Source organism: Paramormyrops kingsleyae, chromosome 20 (genome assembly GCF_048594095.1).
Source record: "Paramormyrops kingsleyae isolate MSU_618 chromosome 20, PKINGS_0.4, whole genome shotgun sequence".
Classification (NCBI taxonomy): Eukaryota; Metazoa; Chordata; class Actinopteri; order Osteoglossiformes; family Mormyridae; genus Paramormyrops; species Paramormyrops kingsleyae.
Window position 1 is genome coordinate 7,981,211 of NC_132816.1, and position 20,713 is coordinate 8,001,923.

The following is a 20,713-nucleotide window of genomic DNA, read 5'->3' on the forward strand; positions in this document are numbered from 1 at the left end:
ACATCGAGGCATTCTTTCTACAAGGGACATTAATACTGCTCTGTTTCATAAGATGAAACGGTTAATTAGTGCATTTAGAGTTAAAGGACAGCCTAGAATTTGACTCTGCCATCACCATACAACCAGTTAGGTAGGATGTCTACTACACTGTTAGATACTCTTCCCATGTTATAAAGGAAACTTGTTTTATTTGACATATTATCATCAAATTGTTCATTCACCTTTCCAATGAGTAACAAGAATAAAATATCGGCAGTTTACCAAATAAAAGGACAAGGAGGTAAAAAGCCATGGTGTGCAAAATATTTTGATGATAGTGTAGATATGACTGGTCCTCATCTTGGGCCTGCTGTTGGATCCTTGAGCGATACTTAGCCTGAGCATCTCTCAAGTGTCAAGTGGACGTTACTGTCATACCATCCATATACAGGTATACAGTGGCGCGGAATAGCGTCCCACCCAGGACCATGGTGTGACACGACAGAGGGAGGTTTTCACAATACTTAAAGTGCAGAAACTCAGGACAGTGTAAAGCAACAGAGCTGGTCTATATACGTGAAGCTGACAGGAACAGTCTACAGTCATCCTGAACACAGGCTACAGCAGAGGAGTGTAACCGTAAGATCCGTAGGAGTCCCTCGATGGTGTTCCCGTTCCCCTCGTGCAGACTTCCGCCAGTATCCAGCCGTCTTGGCGCTCCTGCTTGGCTTCGCACGCGTGCGGCTGGCCCAATCTAAGAAATTCGAGACTTTAACTCACGTATCAATAAAAAAATACCCTGGATGTATGAATGAACCGGCTAATCGACGGCGGCGGCCTGGAACAAAGCAAGATGCTAAGCTTGCCAGCCTGCTTTGAAGCTTAGAATCGCTCATACAGAATAAAATGGAGCGTTTAAGTGGAGCGTGCATTTCGCTGCTCTCCTATCGCCAGCGTTCATGCTGGACTCCCTGCCTGACCCCAGTTTGCACCAGAGAGCTGCTTTCTGAGAGACTGAGCCAAGTCGACTGACAAAACAAGGCTAACTCGCTTCAGCAGCTTGGCAAAAGTCACATTGCCTCTCGTGTGTGTTCGTGTTTATATTTGGGTTTCTCCATCCGGGGTGGGGGGCTGTGATTGTTAAATTCAGTATTTAAATTTTTCTTTTGTGTGGAAATTCACAGTTTGACAAGATTTAGCTTCCTGTGTGTTTTTTTCTGATGATTCACTACAACTGGATGTTTGCAATGGACTTGAAAACTGGTATTATCATTATTATTCCGGCTTTGCCCCCTTGGGCTGCATGCAACAGCACACATATTTCACGTCACTGTGCAGCGAGTACTATCCAGTGGCTTGTTTTTCAGTTTAGTTACTAGCAGTGGGCTCATAAGCTAATGTGACAATGCAGTTCAGATAGAGTGGCAACCTTAGATTGACCTTAGTATGTGACAGAATAAGTCGTGGATATGACAGCTCTGCAAATCCCCGGAATTATCCGGAAGGTTCCATATGGCCACAGATCTATTTGGATAATCAGCTGTTGAAAATGGAAGGATGGAAAGTGGCCAGGAATAAACTCCCCATACATCAACTTCTCATCAGCTTTCATTCAGCTAAGATGCACATAACGAAATGGACATACATCGTGGAATGGCAGCGATATGAAAACATCAAACAACAAAATTGTATCACTGAATATGAGTTTGCGCCGTGAGCGGTTTGAGGTGGTAAGTCCAGAAGGTATTTATACTAGCTATATAAATTGGTGTCAGCTTTTATTTCTTGGCAGGGATTGTTGGAGAAAGTTGTCAGATTGAGAAAGTTATGTGTTTTTAAGTTTAGTGCTAGAAGTTTGTAGAAGTTCAAGTCAATGGGCGTGGTTTCCAACTTTGGTCAGCTGACTGGCATGAAATTTTATAGACAAATCTGCACCTGCACTTTCATGTATGTATCAGTTTTATTACTTTGTAAATAGTCTGTATGGTTTGCAAACTACCCCAGTGCTTTCGATGTAGCTAATTTTAGGTTTGTAATGGAATAATATAGATTTGCCATAAGATTTCTTGCATGAGCGTGAGAGTCTGAAAGTGTCACAGCAGATGTCAATAGGTTTGGCACTATGTGAATATTTACCTGTCAGTTAACAGGGAGGCCTTCGAATACAGGCCTTGATCTGTGTATTTTTCTTTGAGATTATGTTACACTTTATACCATGGCGCTGTTAAATTCTCAGATCTTCTCAGAAGGGTGTTGATTAATTTTCTATAACCACACGTGTAATGCCACCTTAGAGAATTGCAGTAGGAAAACAACATGCTATTATAATCTTTAATTCTCACATTACGTGAAATTCCAGATGTAGAACAATATTAAAAAGGAACACAGACGAAACGGAAATGATGGAAGAAAGTAATTCTATTACTAAATGCATTTTCAGCTAGTAAATGTGAAAAATTTGTCTTTAGGTCTTTTAGTACCTGTAAACTAAATGTGTAGTAACTTTGCTATAAGCAGGTTAATGTACTATGAGCCATACATTAGGCATTTTAAACGTGCTCCACGCTGTGCACTGGGTGGTTTGTCACAGCTGTGCGTTTGGAAACGTAACCCTTACTTAAGGTAACCCTGAAAGGGATTAACATGTTTTCTTTATGAAAATGGCCGTTTTGAACATCAGTTACATATATAAGTGTTCAAAGTGTGGTTCTCTCTCCCTGTTGAAGAAGAAGCCCCCCCCCCGATGATGTGCGGTGGGATGAGGTGAACGTGCTGTCCCTGTACTCTTCCTCAGCTGTGTGTGTGATCGTGGGCCTGAGCCCCACATGGGATGGGGGGGGGCTGCCTTAAGGGGTGCTGGTTGGGTAGCAGGCGGCTGGGGATTGGGGGCTGGGGATTGGGGCTCGGAAGGAGGTGTGTGATTGCCGAGGCTGTAGGCGGATGTCGGGAGTGGCGGTGCCGGGTACGGGGGGGGAGGCTACAGCGCCCCCGCAGCACGAATGGCAGCAATTGCAATTCCTACTGGAAACATACTATTTCATACTCTCAGCTTGTCACTCCTGTATTTAATCTCCTCTTTTTTTCTTTGTATTTTTTGTGTGTATTTATGAAAGGCAGCATGGTGCATTGTGAGTTCTGCTCAGGGGTGATTCTAGGACTTTTTTAAGTAGAGGGGGGCATTAGCCAATGATATGTTTTGAATCGATGAGTAACAGGTTGGGGTACTCTGGGGACCAATCAGTTTCCAGCGCTGGCCAGTGGCCCCGCCCCTGTATACCCTTCTGATCCTGATGTAGTCAGAGGTGCCGTAAAAGACGGGAAAGTTAGGACGATTCTAAAAAATTTCAAACATAATCGAATTGGTCTGGGTTGGGGGGCCAATATGGTATATTTTCATGGAGCCCGAAATCTCTAGCGCCCCCTCTGGCTGTAGCTTGCGTTTCAGGTCTCGTTTGTGTGTGTGCATATGCATATGCGCATGTGTGTGTTGGCCTCTGGCACAACTGATGCATCATTTCAGCGAAGGTTGACTGCTTAGATGTAGTTATAACAGCTGAGTGCTTCATCTCCATGTAATTGGGATGGGGGGGGGGGGGGTGGTGGAGCCGTGAAGTGCCATGGCTCCGCCCCTCGGCCTGACACTTTGAATAACAGGCCCCCCAGCTGTCAATAAATGAACCCAACCGTATGTTCCTGGTGCCCCTAGGGAGGTGCGGCTGCCCGTCTCGCTGGGAGGGTCCTGTGGCGCTGGGGGGAGCCGTCTGTCATCTCGGGCAGCGGTGCACTTGGCGGAAGAGCGCCATGGGGGGGGGGGCTACCCAGCAAGGCGGAGTGGGCGTCTTAAACTGCAGCCTTCTCACCCTTTGGGCTGCTAGTTAATTGTGCTAACTTTCACCAGGGGACTGAACTGGACCATTCACCGGGTAGAATATTAACACAACAATTTTGCGCCGTCGTGTAACATGCATCCATTATTTAAGTAATGAAATAGTTCTAAATTAGAGTAGCAACATTTTACATTTAAAGTGAAATTAAATTTGCAAATATCCATTCATCTTCTATAGCCCCTTGTCCAGTACAGGCTCCCAGGGCCCTGGATAGGATGTTTCTAGCATAGGAATATGATTACAGTAATTATGTATAAGCAGTGGTGGCCTCACAGCTTCACGGATGGGAGAAGCTCGAGCTCTGCAGCTCTAAAGTGTGCCCTGCAAAGGATGGGCATCCAGTTTAAGGTGTTCACCTATCTGGGGCTGCCTGGAATCAGCTTGGTCTCTGCCTCTGCCACTCTGTCTAGGGCACGTAGATGGAGGAAGGATGGATGAATGGATGGATGATGGATGATGGATGGATATATAAACCGATTCTGTAACTCAAGCTTTTGCTTCTTATTCAATTAAATTCAATTTCTTTATATAGCGCCTTTCACCACAGAGTCGCCCCAAGGTGCTATAAGCGGGTGTATCGTGACGCATTCCTGCATCTTGTATACAGAATAATCCAAATTCACAACCCCACCGCCAGGGCGTACTAACATTATAGAAAAGAGGGACTAAATGTGAGGTGAAAACTGTGATCAAGAGCAAAGCCAAAGTCCATCACTGAGCGAGTTCTCCACGCTGGATCGTGTGAGGTACGTGATGAATGAGGCCCTTCCTCCGCCCGTCTCAGTCACTCCCGCTCTCCCTCGCCGTGCCATCTCACGTGCTCAGGGCCATGGGGCGGAATCTCTGCGCTCTGACATGCAAAGTCATTCGGGGGAATGGCCAGGTTCATTGGGAGAATGAAATCTTAATAGGACTGAAGGAGGCGGGACTCCACGGCGCCCTGAGCCCTCTCTGCGCGGCTGGGGACCTGCAGTTCCCCGTAACTGGCACAGCTAATTACTGTGCTGCTGGCGACAGGTGATCTGTGCTCGCCTCGAGCGAAGGAGGCCTGGCGGTACGGCGCCACTTTGAGAAAGAGGGGAGCGTCACACGACTTCTGAGCGACACAGGCACGCAAACCCAAGTCGAGCGTCGTAAGGTGTCCCGGAAGATGGTTTGCAAAACAATATGGTAATTCATTATTTATGAGTCAGAAATGTATAATGGACCAGAGAAGGTCTAGCAGTACATAATATCAGAATGGGGTTAGTCATTAAATGACAAGTACACAGATTTCAGCACCTTTTCTTGGAGGAGAAACAACCTGATAAATAAAGCAAAATAAAAAGATATGAGGCCGGTATGTTTTTATTTATTTGTTTGTTTGGTTTACTTTTAACCTTAAATCAGTCTTGTGGAAATCAGTCATTAAGGTCTCTGAGACATCTAATACAGAAGGGCTTTTACCTGACAAGAACAGCTGTAAGATTTTGACTGTAGTTTGTACTAAAGCTGATACAGAACTGCAGGAATTATGGGTAATAAGTTCCGCGACCATGTGTTCCAGGCAGTAACCAGGTACGCCGGAAGGCAAGCGTTGTCTAATCTGAGCACCATTAGGATTCGGTAGGGATTCTTTTTGCTAAATTATCAGATAATCCTGACATAATGGTAGCTAAAGCGGACAGCGGCAGTGGTCTGTGTGTCGGTGTGATGTCTTTGTCGCCGTGTGTTGCCGCTGTCAGCTGTGGGGTAGCGTCCCTCTGGCGTTCACTGGAGTGGGTGTGACTTGTGTTCCTGAGAACAGCAGCCCCCCCCCCGTGCCTTTAATGGTGTAGAACAGGGCCCGGTCACTTTCCAACGATCATGTAACAATCTGAGCGTCACGTAAGCAGCATCCGCGCTTCTGCCTCACAGGTGGATCTGCTCCATCCTGCCCCCGGACCAGCAGAGGTTTAACTCCCTCTGCTTTCAGGGTCTAACTGCATGCGTGGCATCAGGGGTCTGTTTGTAGCTAAGCGTGCCTGTGCGAGTTTTATTACATTAGCATGTTTTATTGTTTGTTTATTCTGGTACCAAACACAGCAAACCGTGCTGTGGGGAGCCAGAACCTTAGTGATTAAGGCCTCGGACTCATGGTCACAGGACGGCAGGGCCAGTCAACCCACTGAGCGACATTGACGGCCACCTAGAGCATCTTCTGGGGATTTCACTTCATCCCAGACGGGGGGGGGACCGGTGGTGAAGCTAGCCTCGGGCCCCAAATGGCTTTAGTCTGGTACTTTGTGAGGGGGGGTGGGCGTCCTGTTGTACCTTTAGGCTTGGTAAATCTCACCAAAACTTCATCCTCATACTGTTTTTAGGGTTCTTGCTTCAGCTTCGCTTTATTTCCACCTTGTCTCACTTATTTCAAACGCCTATAAAGAGGCCAGATATCTTTTTGCTTGTACTTTCCTTTACAATGCGCCCCATTCCAGCCCTTCCTGCCTTCTGCTTAGAGCCGAGTCGCGACTTCACACCGATGTCGTCTTTATTCACCTAAATCACACAGTTCAGAGGCCCACCGAAGCCCTCTCTGATTAATCATCCACGGCGTAATGAGCCGTTACTCTTCACAGGGAGGGAGTTTACACACATGAGCCTCCTTCACACATGAATCTCTGTCTGTAGTCATTAGACATAAATGAAAAACAGGGTGTTCATAAATGTGAACAAGCCTGTGGGCTCTGGAACGGAGGTATAGAAATCACTGGGCGGAATTAAAGAGGATTGAAACTCGAAAATAACTCCATTAATCCAAAGCCTCTGAGTCCTCTGTAAGATGGGATATAGATCTCATGATCCTCCTCTTCTGGAATCAACTTGGCATTGTGTTGGTGATGTGTAGCACGCCAAGTTAGGAAGTTTGTTAGGAAGATTGTAATCGGAAGGTTGTTGGTTTGAATCCCAGTGTTGGCACAGTGATTCTGCTGTTAGGCCCCTAAGCAGGGCCCTTAATCTCAGGTGCTCTAGGGATTATCCAAGAAACAGATGTCAGTGTGCAGACTCTTGTGGCTGTTTTATACAGAGTTTTCTAACCCTCTTGTCACTACCTAGATATCAAAATAGAGCAGCGTTTCAGAGAATAATCTCACGCACTATAGATTTCTCTGTGTTCAGGTAGCACTGTTGGCTCTCGCCTGTGTGTGGACTGTGCACGTGTCCCCCGGGTCATGTGTGTTTCCTCAGGCTGTCCAAAAGCATTCTCTGAGGCGAATTGGCATCTTTAAATGGTCCATTGTATGAGTGGGTGCCCTACAATAGACTGGCAGTCTCTCCCTTGCCCTGTTCTGCCTGGGATGAGCTCCAGGCTCTGGGACTAGCTATGTAGCTGGAAGATGGATGCATGAATTATACAGGCAGCGGTTCAACCATTTAAATTAAAACAATGTAATGTTTTCATTTCATATGATGAATAAATACCTAAGAAAATATACTTGCATTTAATATGCACCAATCCTGTCATGGACTGTCTCACCTAAGATACTGTCTGTTGTTAAGGTGCATATTTAAAATCAGATATGCACTGAATGTTGATTAAAATGTCACCCTCAGATTAATCTATGGATTGGACTGTCTTGTTCACTAAAGGCGTTTAAGTAAATGGGTACCAGTACATGGGATTCTCAGCATTCCTCTAAATGGCCTTTTGATCGTACAGCCTCGTGATCACGAGTCTGTTCCGTTTTAGGCTGCTGTACTCGCGTGCGAGGAGGTCTGTCTCGTATATGAAAGTGAAAAAGAGTAGAGACTATTTCAGCATTTTTTACAGATTTTATTTCCTAACAAATGTTTTTCATCAGGATGTTTTTTTTTTACCTTCTAACATTAGAAGTGAAGGATAATGCAAAGGACTTTTGGATAGGTGGCTTCTTGGATATCATCTACAAAAAAAGCATTTTATGACATCATGACTACAAGGGGTGTGTCTGTGTAACAGAGAGCGATAACCAGCCAAAGCCAGTAGGATACCAGTCTACTGCGTTCGCTTTTCTCCCTCATCCTCATAGTAACACGTTATCCCAAAAATGTCACTGAAATGTCACTGCCTGCTTCCAGAGCTCGAACCTGCCCCTGAAATGATTTCATGCCTAAAGGTTGGATTCCGTTTGTCCGTCACAGCTGATTCACTTCCTGTATGGAAATCGTGTTTCATTTCTGCTGTTTATATAATGTTATTGGCTTCTCTTTATTTCCCCTAACTGCTCATCCAGTGCAGGGTCTATCCTGGGATGGACAGGGACACGCCGAAGGAAATGGTCGGCCTTTGTAAGATAGACAATTCAAATGATATAGCGACACTCATGTGTCTGTGTGGGTAGATTAGATTAGATTAGACTTTAATAATCCCACAATGGGGAAATTCTTTGAGTGTATGGCTCCGCTGGTTAGGACACTGTATTTCCAATCAGATAGTTGCTGGTTCAAATCCCAGGATCACCAGAGTGGTTTCACGAAACTTACATCTATTTGGCCCAAATGGTCTGCTAAATCAGGAACAATGTACAGTAATATGAAGCATGAAAGGAGTGTCATGTGAACGTTGGTGGAATATGGAAAGGTGGGGGCTGATTTTAATTGTTATAGGTGTATCATGTGGCACTGAGTGCACAATGTTCCTTTTGGCTTGTTAAGCATTTTCCCAGAGTAGGCAGAGATGGTACGGCTCCGTCCATCTCCCATTTGATCCAGTACAGTAGACAGCAAGCTTGAAGCCTGTCTGAAGAAGCACAGGACACGGCGGAGACACCTTGCACACAATCTTTCACGTCCGTGCACACACAGAGACAGGTGGACGAAAAAGGACTGTGGGTCATTTTTTGAAGGAAACCAGTTTCATTCAATCTGTCTCTAAGCATAAGGGAGTGTCTGAAAACTCTATTTAATTTTTAAAGGCTTTAGCTCACAAACAGGATTTAGATCAATGCCAGTTTGCTTAACCATGTGTTTTTGGACTACAAGCGGGAACCCATGTTATGTGGGGGGAAACATACTCATTCATGCAGTAAACACTAGGTATGTGTTTGGCAGCTGGATGGGATTAGAGACCCCTCCCCTGTAAGCCTGAGGCAGTCAGTCACCGTGCCGCCCAGAGAAATTATTTACTTGTCAAATGAATCAGCTGCAGCGAATCGCACTCAAAGGGTCTGTGGGCTACTATTATCTCCCAGCACTCGATTGATTAATTCGTGTCGTTGTTTGCAATGTCACCTGTTTCTCACAGGAGTGAATAAATTACACTTAGGGCCCCTTAATGAAGTTTGTAGAATCCCTGACATGCCAACTATCCTGATTATTATTGTAACAGAGTGAAACAAATTGAGATGTCTGACAGAATGAAGAGTAGCAGGACCCCATGGCTTTCATTTAGCCTGAAAAATAACAGCTCCTATGGTGAATTAGCACTGTTGCCTCACACCCCTAGGACCAGGGTTCGAGTCTCCACCAAGGCTCCATGTGTGTGGAGTTTGCATGTTCTCCCTGTGTTGTTGTGGGGTTTCCTCTGGGTACTCTGGGTACACAGCTGTTTCTCAGTAACTGACACCGGGATCAGTGTCAGTGTGAGGACAGTGCAGCTGTTTCTCAGTAACTGACACCAGGATCAGTGTCAGTGTGAGGACAGTGCAGCTGTTTCTCAGTGACTGACACCGGGATCAGTGTCAGTGTGAGGACAGTGCAGCTGTTTCTCAGTGACTGACACCAGGATCAGTGTCAGTGTGAGGACAGTGCAGCTGTTTCTCAGTGACTGACACCAGGATCAGTGTCAGTGTGAGGACAGTGCAGATGTTTCTCAATGACTGACACCAGGATCAGTGTCAGTGTGAGGACAGTGCAGATGTTTCTCAGTGACTGACACCAGGATCAGTGTCAGTGTGAGGACAGTGCAGATGTTTCTCAGTGACTGACACCAGGATCAGTGTCAGTGTGAGAACAGTGCAGATGTTTCTCAGTGACTGACACCAGGATCAGTGTCAGTGTGAGGACAGTGCAGCTGTTTCTCAGTGACTGACACCAGGATCAGTGTCAGTGTGAGGACAGTGCTGCTCTTTCTCAATGACTGACACCAGGATCAGTGTCAGTGTGAGGACAGTGCAGATGTTTCTCAGTGACTGACACCAGGATCAGTGTCAGTGTGAGGACAGTGCAGATGTTTCTCAGTAACTGACACCGGGATCAGTGTCAGTGTGAGGACAGTGCAGCTGTTTCTCAGTAACTGACACCAGGATCAGTGTCAGTGTGAGGACAGTGCAGCTGTTTCTCAGTGACTGACACCGGGATCAGTGTCAGTGTGAGGACAGTGCAGCTGTTTCTCAGTGACTGACACCAGGATCAGTGTCAGTGTGAGGACAGTGCAGCTGTTTCTCAGTGACTGACACCAGGATCAGTGTCAGTATGAGGACAGTGCTGCTCTTTCTCAATGACTGACACCAGGATCAGTGTCAGTGTGAGGACAGTGCAGATGTTTCTCAGTGACTGACACCAGGATCAGTGTCAGTGTGAGGACAGTGCAGATGTTTCTCAGTGACTGACACCAGGATCACTGTCAGTGTGAGGACAGTGCAGATGTTTCTCAGTGACTGACACCAGGATCAGTGTCAGTGTGAGAACAGTGCAGATGTTTCTCAGTGACTGACACTGAGATCAGTGTCAGTGTGAGGACTGTGTGGCTGTTTCTCAGTGACTTTAACCATAATGTCCCAGTGCCATCATGTTTCAGAGATCACACTGATTATATTACATTTTATTAATTTAGGAGACCATTTTGTCTACAGAGACCTAAGTGAACTTTTGAAGTGGCCCTCACAGTTGGCCCTCACAGTTGGCCCTCACAGTTGGCCCTCACCTTTCTAAGTGTCCAGACAGGATGTACCCTGCAAGCTGTTGTCCCTTTGTCTCTTGATGAGGGATGTCATGTGATACTGCTGTGAAAGTGTTTGGGAAGAAGCATCAGCCTGATGCAGGGGTGCAGATGCCTGCCTGGTGCCCTTGAAAGTTCATGTCCATTAAAATAGTACTGCGATCAGAGCTTTCACCTGCAATTTCTTGGTCCTCAGAGTTAGAGATCATCTGCACAGATCGTTTAAGCTGGAAACAGGTTTTTATCACTTTGTACTTGGCTTTGGTGGGCATCTAATGAACTTAATAATTTAAGACACAAATTGTAAGTTTAAAAGGGGGATTCTTCTTAGGAAGTTAGTGTTTCCCTCCTACAGCTTTTTGTACCTTTAACAAAAGTATTTTCACGTCCCTGGAGCCTGATCAGTGCATCCTTACGTAAGGGACTTAGGACGCCCTGGTGTTAGTGTTCTCTCATGCATGCTGCGGTACATGGAACACAGGACGCAGAACACAGCTGCTCCAGTCTAATCCCTCAGCGTCAGCTCATGGGGCCGGGGCCCTGATTCAGTGCCTCACCCTCCCCGTAAGCCCTCACAAGGTCAGCCACCCAACCTCCACCATCCCCTCCCGCTCCACCATCCCTCCTGCACACTCTGCCACACCCAGCCGTCACCCCACCATCCAGCTCGCAGAAAGAGAATAAGAGAAATTTCCACAACATCCATCATCCATCCATCCATCATCCACCCATCTATCCATCCATCTATCATCCATCCATCCATCCATCATTCACCCGTCTCTCCATCCATGCATCATCCATCCATCTATCACCCACCCATCCATCCATTCATCTATTTTCCAATGAAGGGTCGCAGTGAACCTGCAAGTCCCAGGAAGCACCACAACCTGGATGGGATGCTAGTCTAAAAAAGAGAAATTGAAATCTATCTGTCTATTGACCCACCCCATGTCAGCTGGGGTATTTGCACCTCTCCCCCTTCACGCCTGCCTCTGTCCGTGTAAAGCATCCCTGTCTGCAATGCCTGCCAGCTTTCAAGGTTCACGGAGGACAATCTGAGCTGAAGCGGCCGCTGCTTCGGCGCCGTGTGGGGCGGTCTTGTCACTGGGGTTGCGTGAGGATTCCGACACGTCGCTATGGCCTGATGCCTTAGGGTGCGAGTGCGATCTCCCGACACTGCAGTCACATGACACCCGCTGTGCGTCTTAACACTGGGCACTGCACACTATCGCTGTGATAGCATCACTGCATGTTCGCAAGCGATACATGTACAGGTATGTGTATAACTTAGCAATAGACGTTGTCCTGTGCGTCAGCTCGTCTTTGCTATGCCAGAAACTCCCTTATCTCACTGAGGGATAAATTACCGTCTGACTTCTCTCTGTGTAAACAGATAATCTGTACAGATTTTGTGTTTTCCAGGAATTGTCAGGGTTCTCTGAAAAAATGGACTGTGCTATAAGTGGACCATGCCTTTCAAATAATATTTCTAAAGAAATTACAGCATAATGATTTTAATTAATTCAGCCTTCATAGAAGAGATAAAGCTAAAGATAAAGATAAACTTCAACACATAAGTATTTTTTTATTAAATATTCCTACGCAGCCTGGGCTGGAAGCTCTTGACACCAGCCTGTGTGGTTAGAATAATGAGCACATTTAGCTGTGAAGCTGATAATTTCATCCATATAAACTTACAGTTTTTACTCATTTAGACTCAGGTGTTTACCTGGAGTATAACAGGGACTCTGCTGGGACATTAAACTGCAACAACTGAACTTTGTCTTGACCCGCCCCCTGGTGACCTGACCCCTGTCGCCCCGCCCCCTGGTGTCCTGTCTGCCCCGCCCCCTGGTGACCCATCCCCTGGTGCTCTGTCTGCCCCGCCCCCTGGTGTCCCGCCCCCTGGTGTCCTGCCCCCTGGTGCCCCATTGGCCCAACCCCTGATACCCCATCTCCCTTCTTCCTGTGCTCCATTCCTTGCAAGGTGATTGGCTGGGGGGCAGGAAGTGCCTCTGCTTTGCATCTCAGACAGAGAAGGTTCAGCACCTGGCTGATCTGCAGCCTCGTTTCCCACCAAAGGTTTCCTCCACATCATAGGAGGGGGGGGGTTGAGGTTTACAGGACGGCAGAGGAAGAGGCCCCTCTGATGGGAGGAAGCTGGGTGCGAGGCTTAGCACTGATCAGAGGATGACAGTTCCATGGATAGATTCAGAGGGTGACAGTACACAGGGGTTCTGTGTCAGATTTCAAAGCATTTCCCGCTGTGAAGGAGGGGATGGGGGGGCTACATTGTCACCTGGGAAAAGAGCCTGATAAAGAACACAGCGGTCAAGTGAAGGGTCAGCTCTTTATCTGGATGTAAGGTGTATTTTGTATATTACTGAGATGTAATAGAGATAAGGTCTTGAAGGTTGTGGGTTCAAGTCCCTTAAACACAGTAGGGAAGACCAGGGACAATAGTTGAGTAGGATTAGTTGCAGGGTTGCCACTTAAGGTCAGCTGGCTGGAGTGAGATTTTCAATTCGAGGCAAGTCTGTAGCCTACATGTATTTACATATATACATATACACTCACCTAAAGGATTATTAGGAACACCTGTTCAATTTCTCATTAATGCAATTATCTAATCAACCAATCACATGGCAGTTGCTTCAATGCATTTAGGGGTGTGGTCCTGGTCAAGACAATCTCCTGAACTCCAAACTGAATGTCATAATGGGAAAGAAAGGTGATTTAAGCAATTTTGAGCGTGGCATGGTTGTTGGTGCCAGACGGGCTGGTCTGAGTATTTCACAATCTGCTCAGTTACTGGGATTTTCACGCACAACCATTTCTAGGGTTTACAAAGAATGGTGTGCAAAGGGAAAAACATCCAGTATGTGGCAGTCCTGTGGGTGAAAATGCCTTGTTGATGCTAGAGGTCAGAGGAGAATGGGCCGACTGATTCAAGTTGATAGAAGAGCAACTTTGACTGAAATAACCACTCGTTACAACCGAGGTATGCAGCAAAGCATTTGTGAAGCCACAACACGCACAACCTTGAGGCGGATGGGCTACAACAGCAGAAGACCCCACCAGGTACCACTCATCTCCACTACAAATAGAAAAAAGAGGCTACAATTTGCACGAGCTCACCAAAATTGGACAGTTGAAGACTGGAAAAATGTTGCCTGGTCTGATGAGCCTCGATTTCTGTTGAGACATTCAAATGGTACAGTCAGAATTTGGCGTAAACAGAATGAGAACATGGATCCATGATGCCTTGTTACCACTGTGCAGGCTGGTGGTGGTGGTGTAATGGTGTGGGGGATGTTTTCTTGGCACACTTTAGGCCCCTTAGTGCCAATTGGGCATCGTTTAAATGCCACGGCCTACCTGAGCATTGTTTCTGACCATGTCCATCCCTTTATGACCACCATGTACCCATCCTCTGATGGCTACTTCCAGCAGGATAATGCACCATGTCACAAAGCTCGAATCATTTCAAATTGGTTTCTTGAACATGACAATGAGTTCACTGTACTAAAATGGCCCCCACAGTCACCAGATCTCAACCCAATAGAGCATCTTTGGGATGTGGTGGAACGGGAGCTTCGTGCCCTGGATGTGCATCCCACAAATCTCCATCAACTGCAAGATGCTATCCTATCAATATGGGCTAACTTTTCTAAAGAATGCTTTCAGCACCTTGTTGAATCAATGCCACGTAGAATTAAGGCAGTTCTGAAGGCGAAAGGGGGTCAAACACCGTATTAGTATGGTGTTCCTAATAATCCTTTAGGTGAGTGTATATGTAAGAGTTTTATTACCTGGTAAATAGTCTGTAGGGTGTGCAGAGTACCACAATGCTTTTGATGTAGCTAATGTTAGGCTTATAATGAAAAAATTTAGATTTGATGTAAGATTTCTAGCGTGAGCGTGAGAGGCTGAAAGTGTGAGTGTCAAGCCAGACGCGTGAGAGCTGGCAACCCTGCAGTTGCTGAACGGACGTTTACCACGCAGAGAACCGCAGCTAAACGTGCCTGGGTCCTGCTAGCTAAAGGCTCCTCGCAGCAAACTCTGATGCTAATGAAATATGTCATGCTAAAAGTAAACAGGTTAACGAATAAATAGATACCAGATTCGATTCAAGAATTGTCCCCAGTCCACCCAGTTTACTGATTACACCTGTAGAAGAATAAACAGCAGTCATGCGTAAATTCTCATTAAAAGTTTAACTAAGCAACAGCAAATAATAAAAGCTGGCATTGACTTTAACTTATAAAGTGTTCTCAAGGCAGAGCCAGGGACAGAGTTCATCCCAATTGTGGGCCGAGTAGCAGCAGCCGTTCCCGGACCTGCGGACTGCAGGTTTCACGCCGAACCGTGCATCCAGCTGATTGTGAGCGGGAGTCCTGTGGCGGCAGGGAATAATTACCGTCTCTCCACTGGGGAGGGTTTAATGGGCCTGGGGATCCCAGCCGCGCTGTGCCTGAGCGACTCGCAGTGGGGGGGGGGGGTGCGCGTAAGGAGTGGGCGGTCTCACACATGCAGTGTGGGAGGTGGTGCCTGCCTGAGACGGGGGTCTACAAAGATATCGGGAGTCAAATAAAAGTGCAGAAGTAGTGCAGCAAACATGTCTTTCCACAATTATAACAGGACGAAGCAGGCTGAGTTAAGTGTTACTTATTAATAGCTGGGTTTGGGCGATCAGGATGGGAGGGGGCGTGCCTTGTACCCCCCTCCCCCTGCTCGTACAGCGCTGTAATGAGAGCAAGGCTCGTTTGTGAGTCTGAAAGGCACCGAGGCTGCCAGCCCGGAACGTCACTCCTGCGCTGTCTAAGAATAGCTTTTCCCTTTTTTTTAATCGCCATGAGAATTCCGTGTTCCGTGTCACTGGGATCAACATGAATGAGATGCTTTGGCGGACACACACACAGGCCAGGAATATCAAACGCACCCAGATTCTGGGTTTACAAGCAGTGCTGTTACTCCCCTGGGGGAGGGGGGCATTTGGGGATGTTGGGTGGGCACCGGAGGGGGGGGACCAAGATGGTTTTATTAAATCACTAATGATTGGCTAAATTGGATCTGATCCGTTTGTAGCCACGCCTGTTTACAGGGCTCATTTTTGGGCCTGTACTACACAGCTCCTATCACGTGGACCAAACAGTTATAATTAATATATTGAATAAGACTTACCTGCGTATTAATGTTTCACATGTGTGGGGCATACGGTGACCGACTTGGAGACGGTTCTGATCCACATAAGTACTGGTGTGAAGTTCTCACCATATGAGACATCCCCACACTCTCCTTGACTGCCCAGCAGTGCACAGGTGGCCCGGACTTGCCGGATACAGTTATTTTAACACAGGTATCACAATGTTCTCTCTGCCGATGTCCTTGCTATCTCTAGATATCTCTCTCTCTAGGTAAGGCCATGAACATCAATGCCTTAGGACATCAATGTCTTATCATGGTACGCCAACTTTATTTTGAACTGATATGGTACAAGGGTACTTCAATAGCCCCCCCTCTGAACCCCCAGTGCCCCCTAGTTAGGTCACCCCACCACCACTACCACCTACGTCAGCAGTAGTAGTTCAGGAAGTACATCTCTGCTCTGGCCAATCAGATGCATGCTCACTGGTGGGACCTCCCACTGTACACATTATGCTCCGCCCCACTATGTATGTCAGACTCAGCTGCTAATTAGTTGTCTACTTGTTTATTCGGACCAAGCCAGCAGCATAACTATGTGAGGGCTCCCAGATAAGGACAGTGACATATTGCATGCTGCTCCATGCTAACAGGAACCCTAAACTGCTGCTGGTGACCCTCCATGTTCAAGCAGCTTGTTAGCTTCAGCTGGCCCTTTAACCCACCACTGGGGCTTCCCTCATTTGTTGTTGTTGTTGTTGTCATCGTAGGCTTTCTAATTGGCCGGGTCGTGCAGCTAAATCGCTGCTGCAGTTTTCTCGTTTGCCATGGGGGTTAAACTGATGTGAATCAAAGCCACTCAAAGAATGAACAGCGCGGTTCCTCAGAAATGGCGGCAGGAGAGCTGAGCTGCAGGGGGCACTTAAAAAACTTCTCGGGGGGGGGGGGGGATCCTCACATTAGCCAGAAGCTACGAGTTAGTAACAGTTAGCGAAAGGATAGAGAGTGAAACGCTGCTTCTGTTGCCGGATCAAAGGCTCTAGGTCTGTGTTTTCTGTTCCTGTCTGAAACCGACAGGTACAGAGCTGGCATCCAGTTCAAAGCCCCTGATTAGGTTGGACTTGGGCTCGGCCCTCGCCGAGACTCTCCTGATCAGGTTGGACATGGGCTCGGCCCTCGCCGAGACTCTCCTGATCAGGTTGGACTTGGGCTCGGCCCTCGCCGAGACTCTCCTGATCAGGTTGGACATGGGCTCGGCCCTCGCCGAGACTCTCCTGATCAGGTTGGACATGGGCTCGGCCCTCGCCGAGACTCTCCTGATCAGGTTGGACATGGGCTCGGCCCTCGCCGAGTCTCTCCTGATCAGGTTGGACATGGGCTCGGCCCTCGCCGAGACTCTCCTGATCAGGTTGGACATGGGCTCGGCCCTCGCCGAGACTCTCCTGATCAGGTTGGACATGGGCTCGGCCCTCGCCGAGACTCTCCTGATCAGGTTGGACATGGGCTCGGCCCTCGCCGAGTCTCTTCTGATCAGGATGGACATGGGCTCGGCCCTCGCCGAGTCTCTTCTGATCAGGATGGACATGGGCTCGGCCCTCGCCGAGACTCTCCTGATCAGGATGGACTTGGGCTCGGCCCTCGCCGAGACTCTCCTGATCAGGATGGACTTGGGCTCGGCCCTCGCCGAGACTCTCCTGATCAGGATGGACATGGGCTCGGCCCTCGCCGAGACTCTCCTGATCAGGATGGACATGGGCTCGGCCCTCGCCGAGACTCTCCTGACCAGGATGGACTTGGGCTCGGCCCTCGCCGAGACTCTCCTGATCAGGTTGGACATGGGCTCGGCCCTCGCCGAGACTCTCCTGATCAGGATGGACATGGGCTCGGCCCTCGCCGAGACTCTCCTGATCAGGATGGACTTGGGCTCGGCCCTCGCCGAGACTCTTCTGATCAGGTTGGACATGGACTCGGCCCTCGCTGAGGCTTCCCTGATCAGGATGGACATGGGTATGCCCCCTGACCAGCCCCTGTTGTGGGGGGAACTTTTGACGAGCCTAGAGGGTGATGGTCCTCTCTCTAGTCCATTGACTTCTCAGTGTTGCTCCTTCAGACTCAGCGTAACCATGCTTCCCTTTCTCCTTTGGGTTCATTTAAGTTCCAACTGGTCCACCACCCCTGCAATGTAGTCCAGAAGCCCAAAACCTTTGGTCCAAACCCCACTACACTATGGTCCAGAACCCCCAAATCCCCTTACACTTGAGTCCAAACCCCCTTGGCACTGTGCTCCAGACACTCCCACCCCCACACTGCAATCTAGACCTCCCCTACATTGAGATCCAGGCCCCCTCCCCACTGTGGTCTAGACCCCCCACCCATGCACTACAGTCCAGACCTCCCCTACACTAAGGTCCAGACCTCCTCCCCACTGCAGTCCAAACCCCCCATCCCTGCACTGCAGTAGAGACCCCCCTGCACTGAAGTACAGACACCAACCCCTGCACTTTGGTCCATCACCCCTCCCACACAGGGTGGTCCAGACCGCCCCCCCCCCCCCCCCCCCGCACTGCAGTCCTGACCCCACCCTCAACACTCTGCGGTCCATACCCCCCATCCTTACTAGGTCGCTCTAGTTTCTTTCTTGTTGCTGTCCTCCTTTTTCCGTGGCCTGCCTGATAAGCACTGACCGCTCGCCAGACCCGGGGTGCTGTGTGACCTCACTAGTGGCCTCCCTGCCCGCACTCACTCACACGGTTACACTCAGGCCACCGCGAGGACACATGCCCTGTGTCCCTTCTCACCTCGTCATTTTCCTCGAGCACTGTGTCCTGCAGGCATACAAACCTTGCATGTACTCGCCTACATTTTCACTGCGACTCAGATACATGTCCAGCAGATTGATGCGGCATCTTCTGACAGAGGTCCTGCTTCATCCATCTGCTCCCGCTTGCCGTCTTTGCCTCGAGCATCAGTGCATCTCTGTCGCTGTGACTACACACTACGCTGGGTGCTATTGCGGCTTGTAGAGTGAAATGAAGACTTTGTGGCTGCAAGACTTTCTCCTTAGGAAATGAGGATGCTCTGATGTTGCTTGGCAGTGCTTACATACTCTCCCCAGTTACTCTACCCAGTTACACTCCCCAGCTTCACTCCTCGGTTACTCTGCAATAATGTGGCATTCACAGGTCGATGATTCAGTAATAATCCTGGTTCTCCTTCCCATCTGAAGATGTGTCGGGCCTTAAACAATCACACGCTTCATTCACCAATGAACGTTATCACATTAAATAATAGTAGGTCTCACACTGAGTTTATTCCACGGTCATTTTTTCCTGTAGTCATTTTTTACCTTAAATGTGGAAGACATTATCACCAGATTATCAAACCAGGGCCTATACTGGTAGTTCCCCAGTTCTCCCATAGTGCAGTTCTGCAATAGCCTGCCTTCACTTACAGGCCCCCTCTGGATCGCTGTAGCCATAATTAAATTGGGTTCTTACTGGAACGAGTGGAGTCCAGCTAATTAAACCTGAAACGGCAGGTGCGCAGATGAAGTTAAGTAATTAGACCGTCAACGCAAAAGCTGCAGGTTAAAACTCAGGGAGTTTCCAGCCCTTAATGTGATTCGCCTGAATAATCTGTTTAAATGAATAAAAAACATGTCAATTTATGAAAATTTCTAAGAACAGAAATGTCCTCCAAGCAGATCATAATTGTAATCATTGTAACTGTTGCATAAGCGGAACAGAGGAAGCTGGACATGTGACCTCTTTCCTGTTGCCACTCTGACATGCTCTGTCTTCCATTGCTCCCCGCAGCCCTGCACGAGTTCCCCACAGACCTCTTCTCGCACAAGGAGCGCACAGAGGGAGCCGTGGCATTGCACGTCCTGGGTGTGAGTCTTCCTTCCCTCCCACCTCTCTCCGTTCATGCATGTCCCCCACAGGGCGGCCATGAGAAGGACGACCCCATAGAGGCTTCCGGGCACAGAGACGGTGCAGCCAGCAGTCCGAGAGGGAAACTAATAGCAGAGAAGTATCTTACTGTCTGCATTATAAAGTGCTTTGGTTTGTCTAAACCGGTGTTTCTCAGCCCTGTCCTCAGGGCTCCCCAGACAGCCCACATTCCCAGCACAACAGTAGCAGGTATTCAGTGTTCTTCATTGTTTGGTTTGTTCTTCATTGTTTGGTTTGTCCTTCATTGTTTGGTTTGTCCTTCATTGTTTGGTTTGTTCTTCATTGTTTGGTTTATCCTTCATTGTTTGGTTTGTTCTTCATTGTTTGGTTTGTCCTTCATTGTTTGGTTTGTTCTTCATTGTTTGGTTTGTTCTTCATTGTTTGGTTTGTTCTAAATTGTTTGGTTTGTTCTTCATTGTTTGGTTTGTTCTTCATTGTTTGGTTTGTTTTTCATTGTTTGGTTTGTTCTTCATTGTTTGGTTTCTTCTAAAATGTTTTTAGTGACCAGGGTTGGGGGTTCCCCCTAGTTACATTTCACCAAACGGGGGGACAGATGCAGAATTGGCTGAGAGCTCAGAATCGTAATTTTCCTAACTGTCTGATCAGTAGCAAATAAATTTTATTACATGGGTACGTGTCTGTGACTGGCTGGGGAACCCAGAGGGCCAAGCTGAGAAACACTGGTCTAAACTCATCTGGAGCATGACTTTGGGCTGCTTGGAGATCCAGATGGGAGACAGAACATTTCTGGAGAAATGCCATCTGCATGGGCAGCAGCTAGATGACACCTAATGATGACAAACTCATCGTGGCATCATTTCACGTTTTCAGTTCCTGCTATTGCTAATTCTGCAAATGACCTGTTAAACAAC

At 47.8% G+C, this 20,713-nt stretch overlaps 1 protein-coding gene across 4 annotated transcripts in view; it reads left to right on the plus strand.

Moving 5' to 3' along the window:
- LOC111850812 (sodium/potassium/calcium exchanger 3) overlaps positions 1–20,713 on the plus strand; it is a 103,757-nt gene that overhangs the window by 56,250 nt on the left and 26,794 nt on the right. For all 4 annotated transcript variants that reach the window (XM_023825110.1, XM_023825108.2, XM_023825112.2 and 1 more), the window contains one exon: positions 19,704–19,780. In XM_023825110.1, coding sequence (XP_023680878.1) covers positions 19,704–19,780 — 77 coding nt within the window. The remainder of the gene's footprint in view (positions 1–19,703; positions 19,781–20,713) is intronic.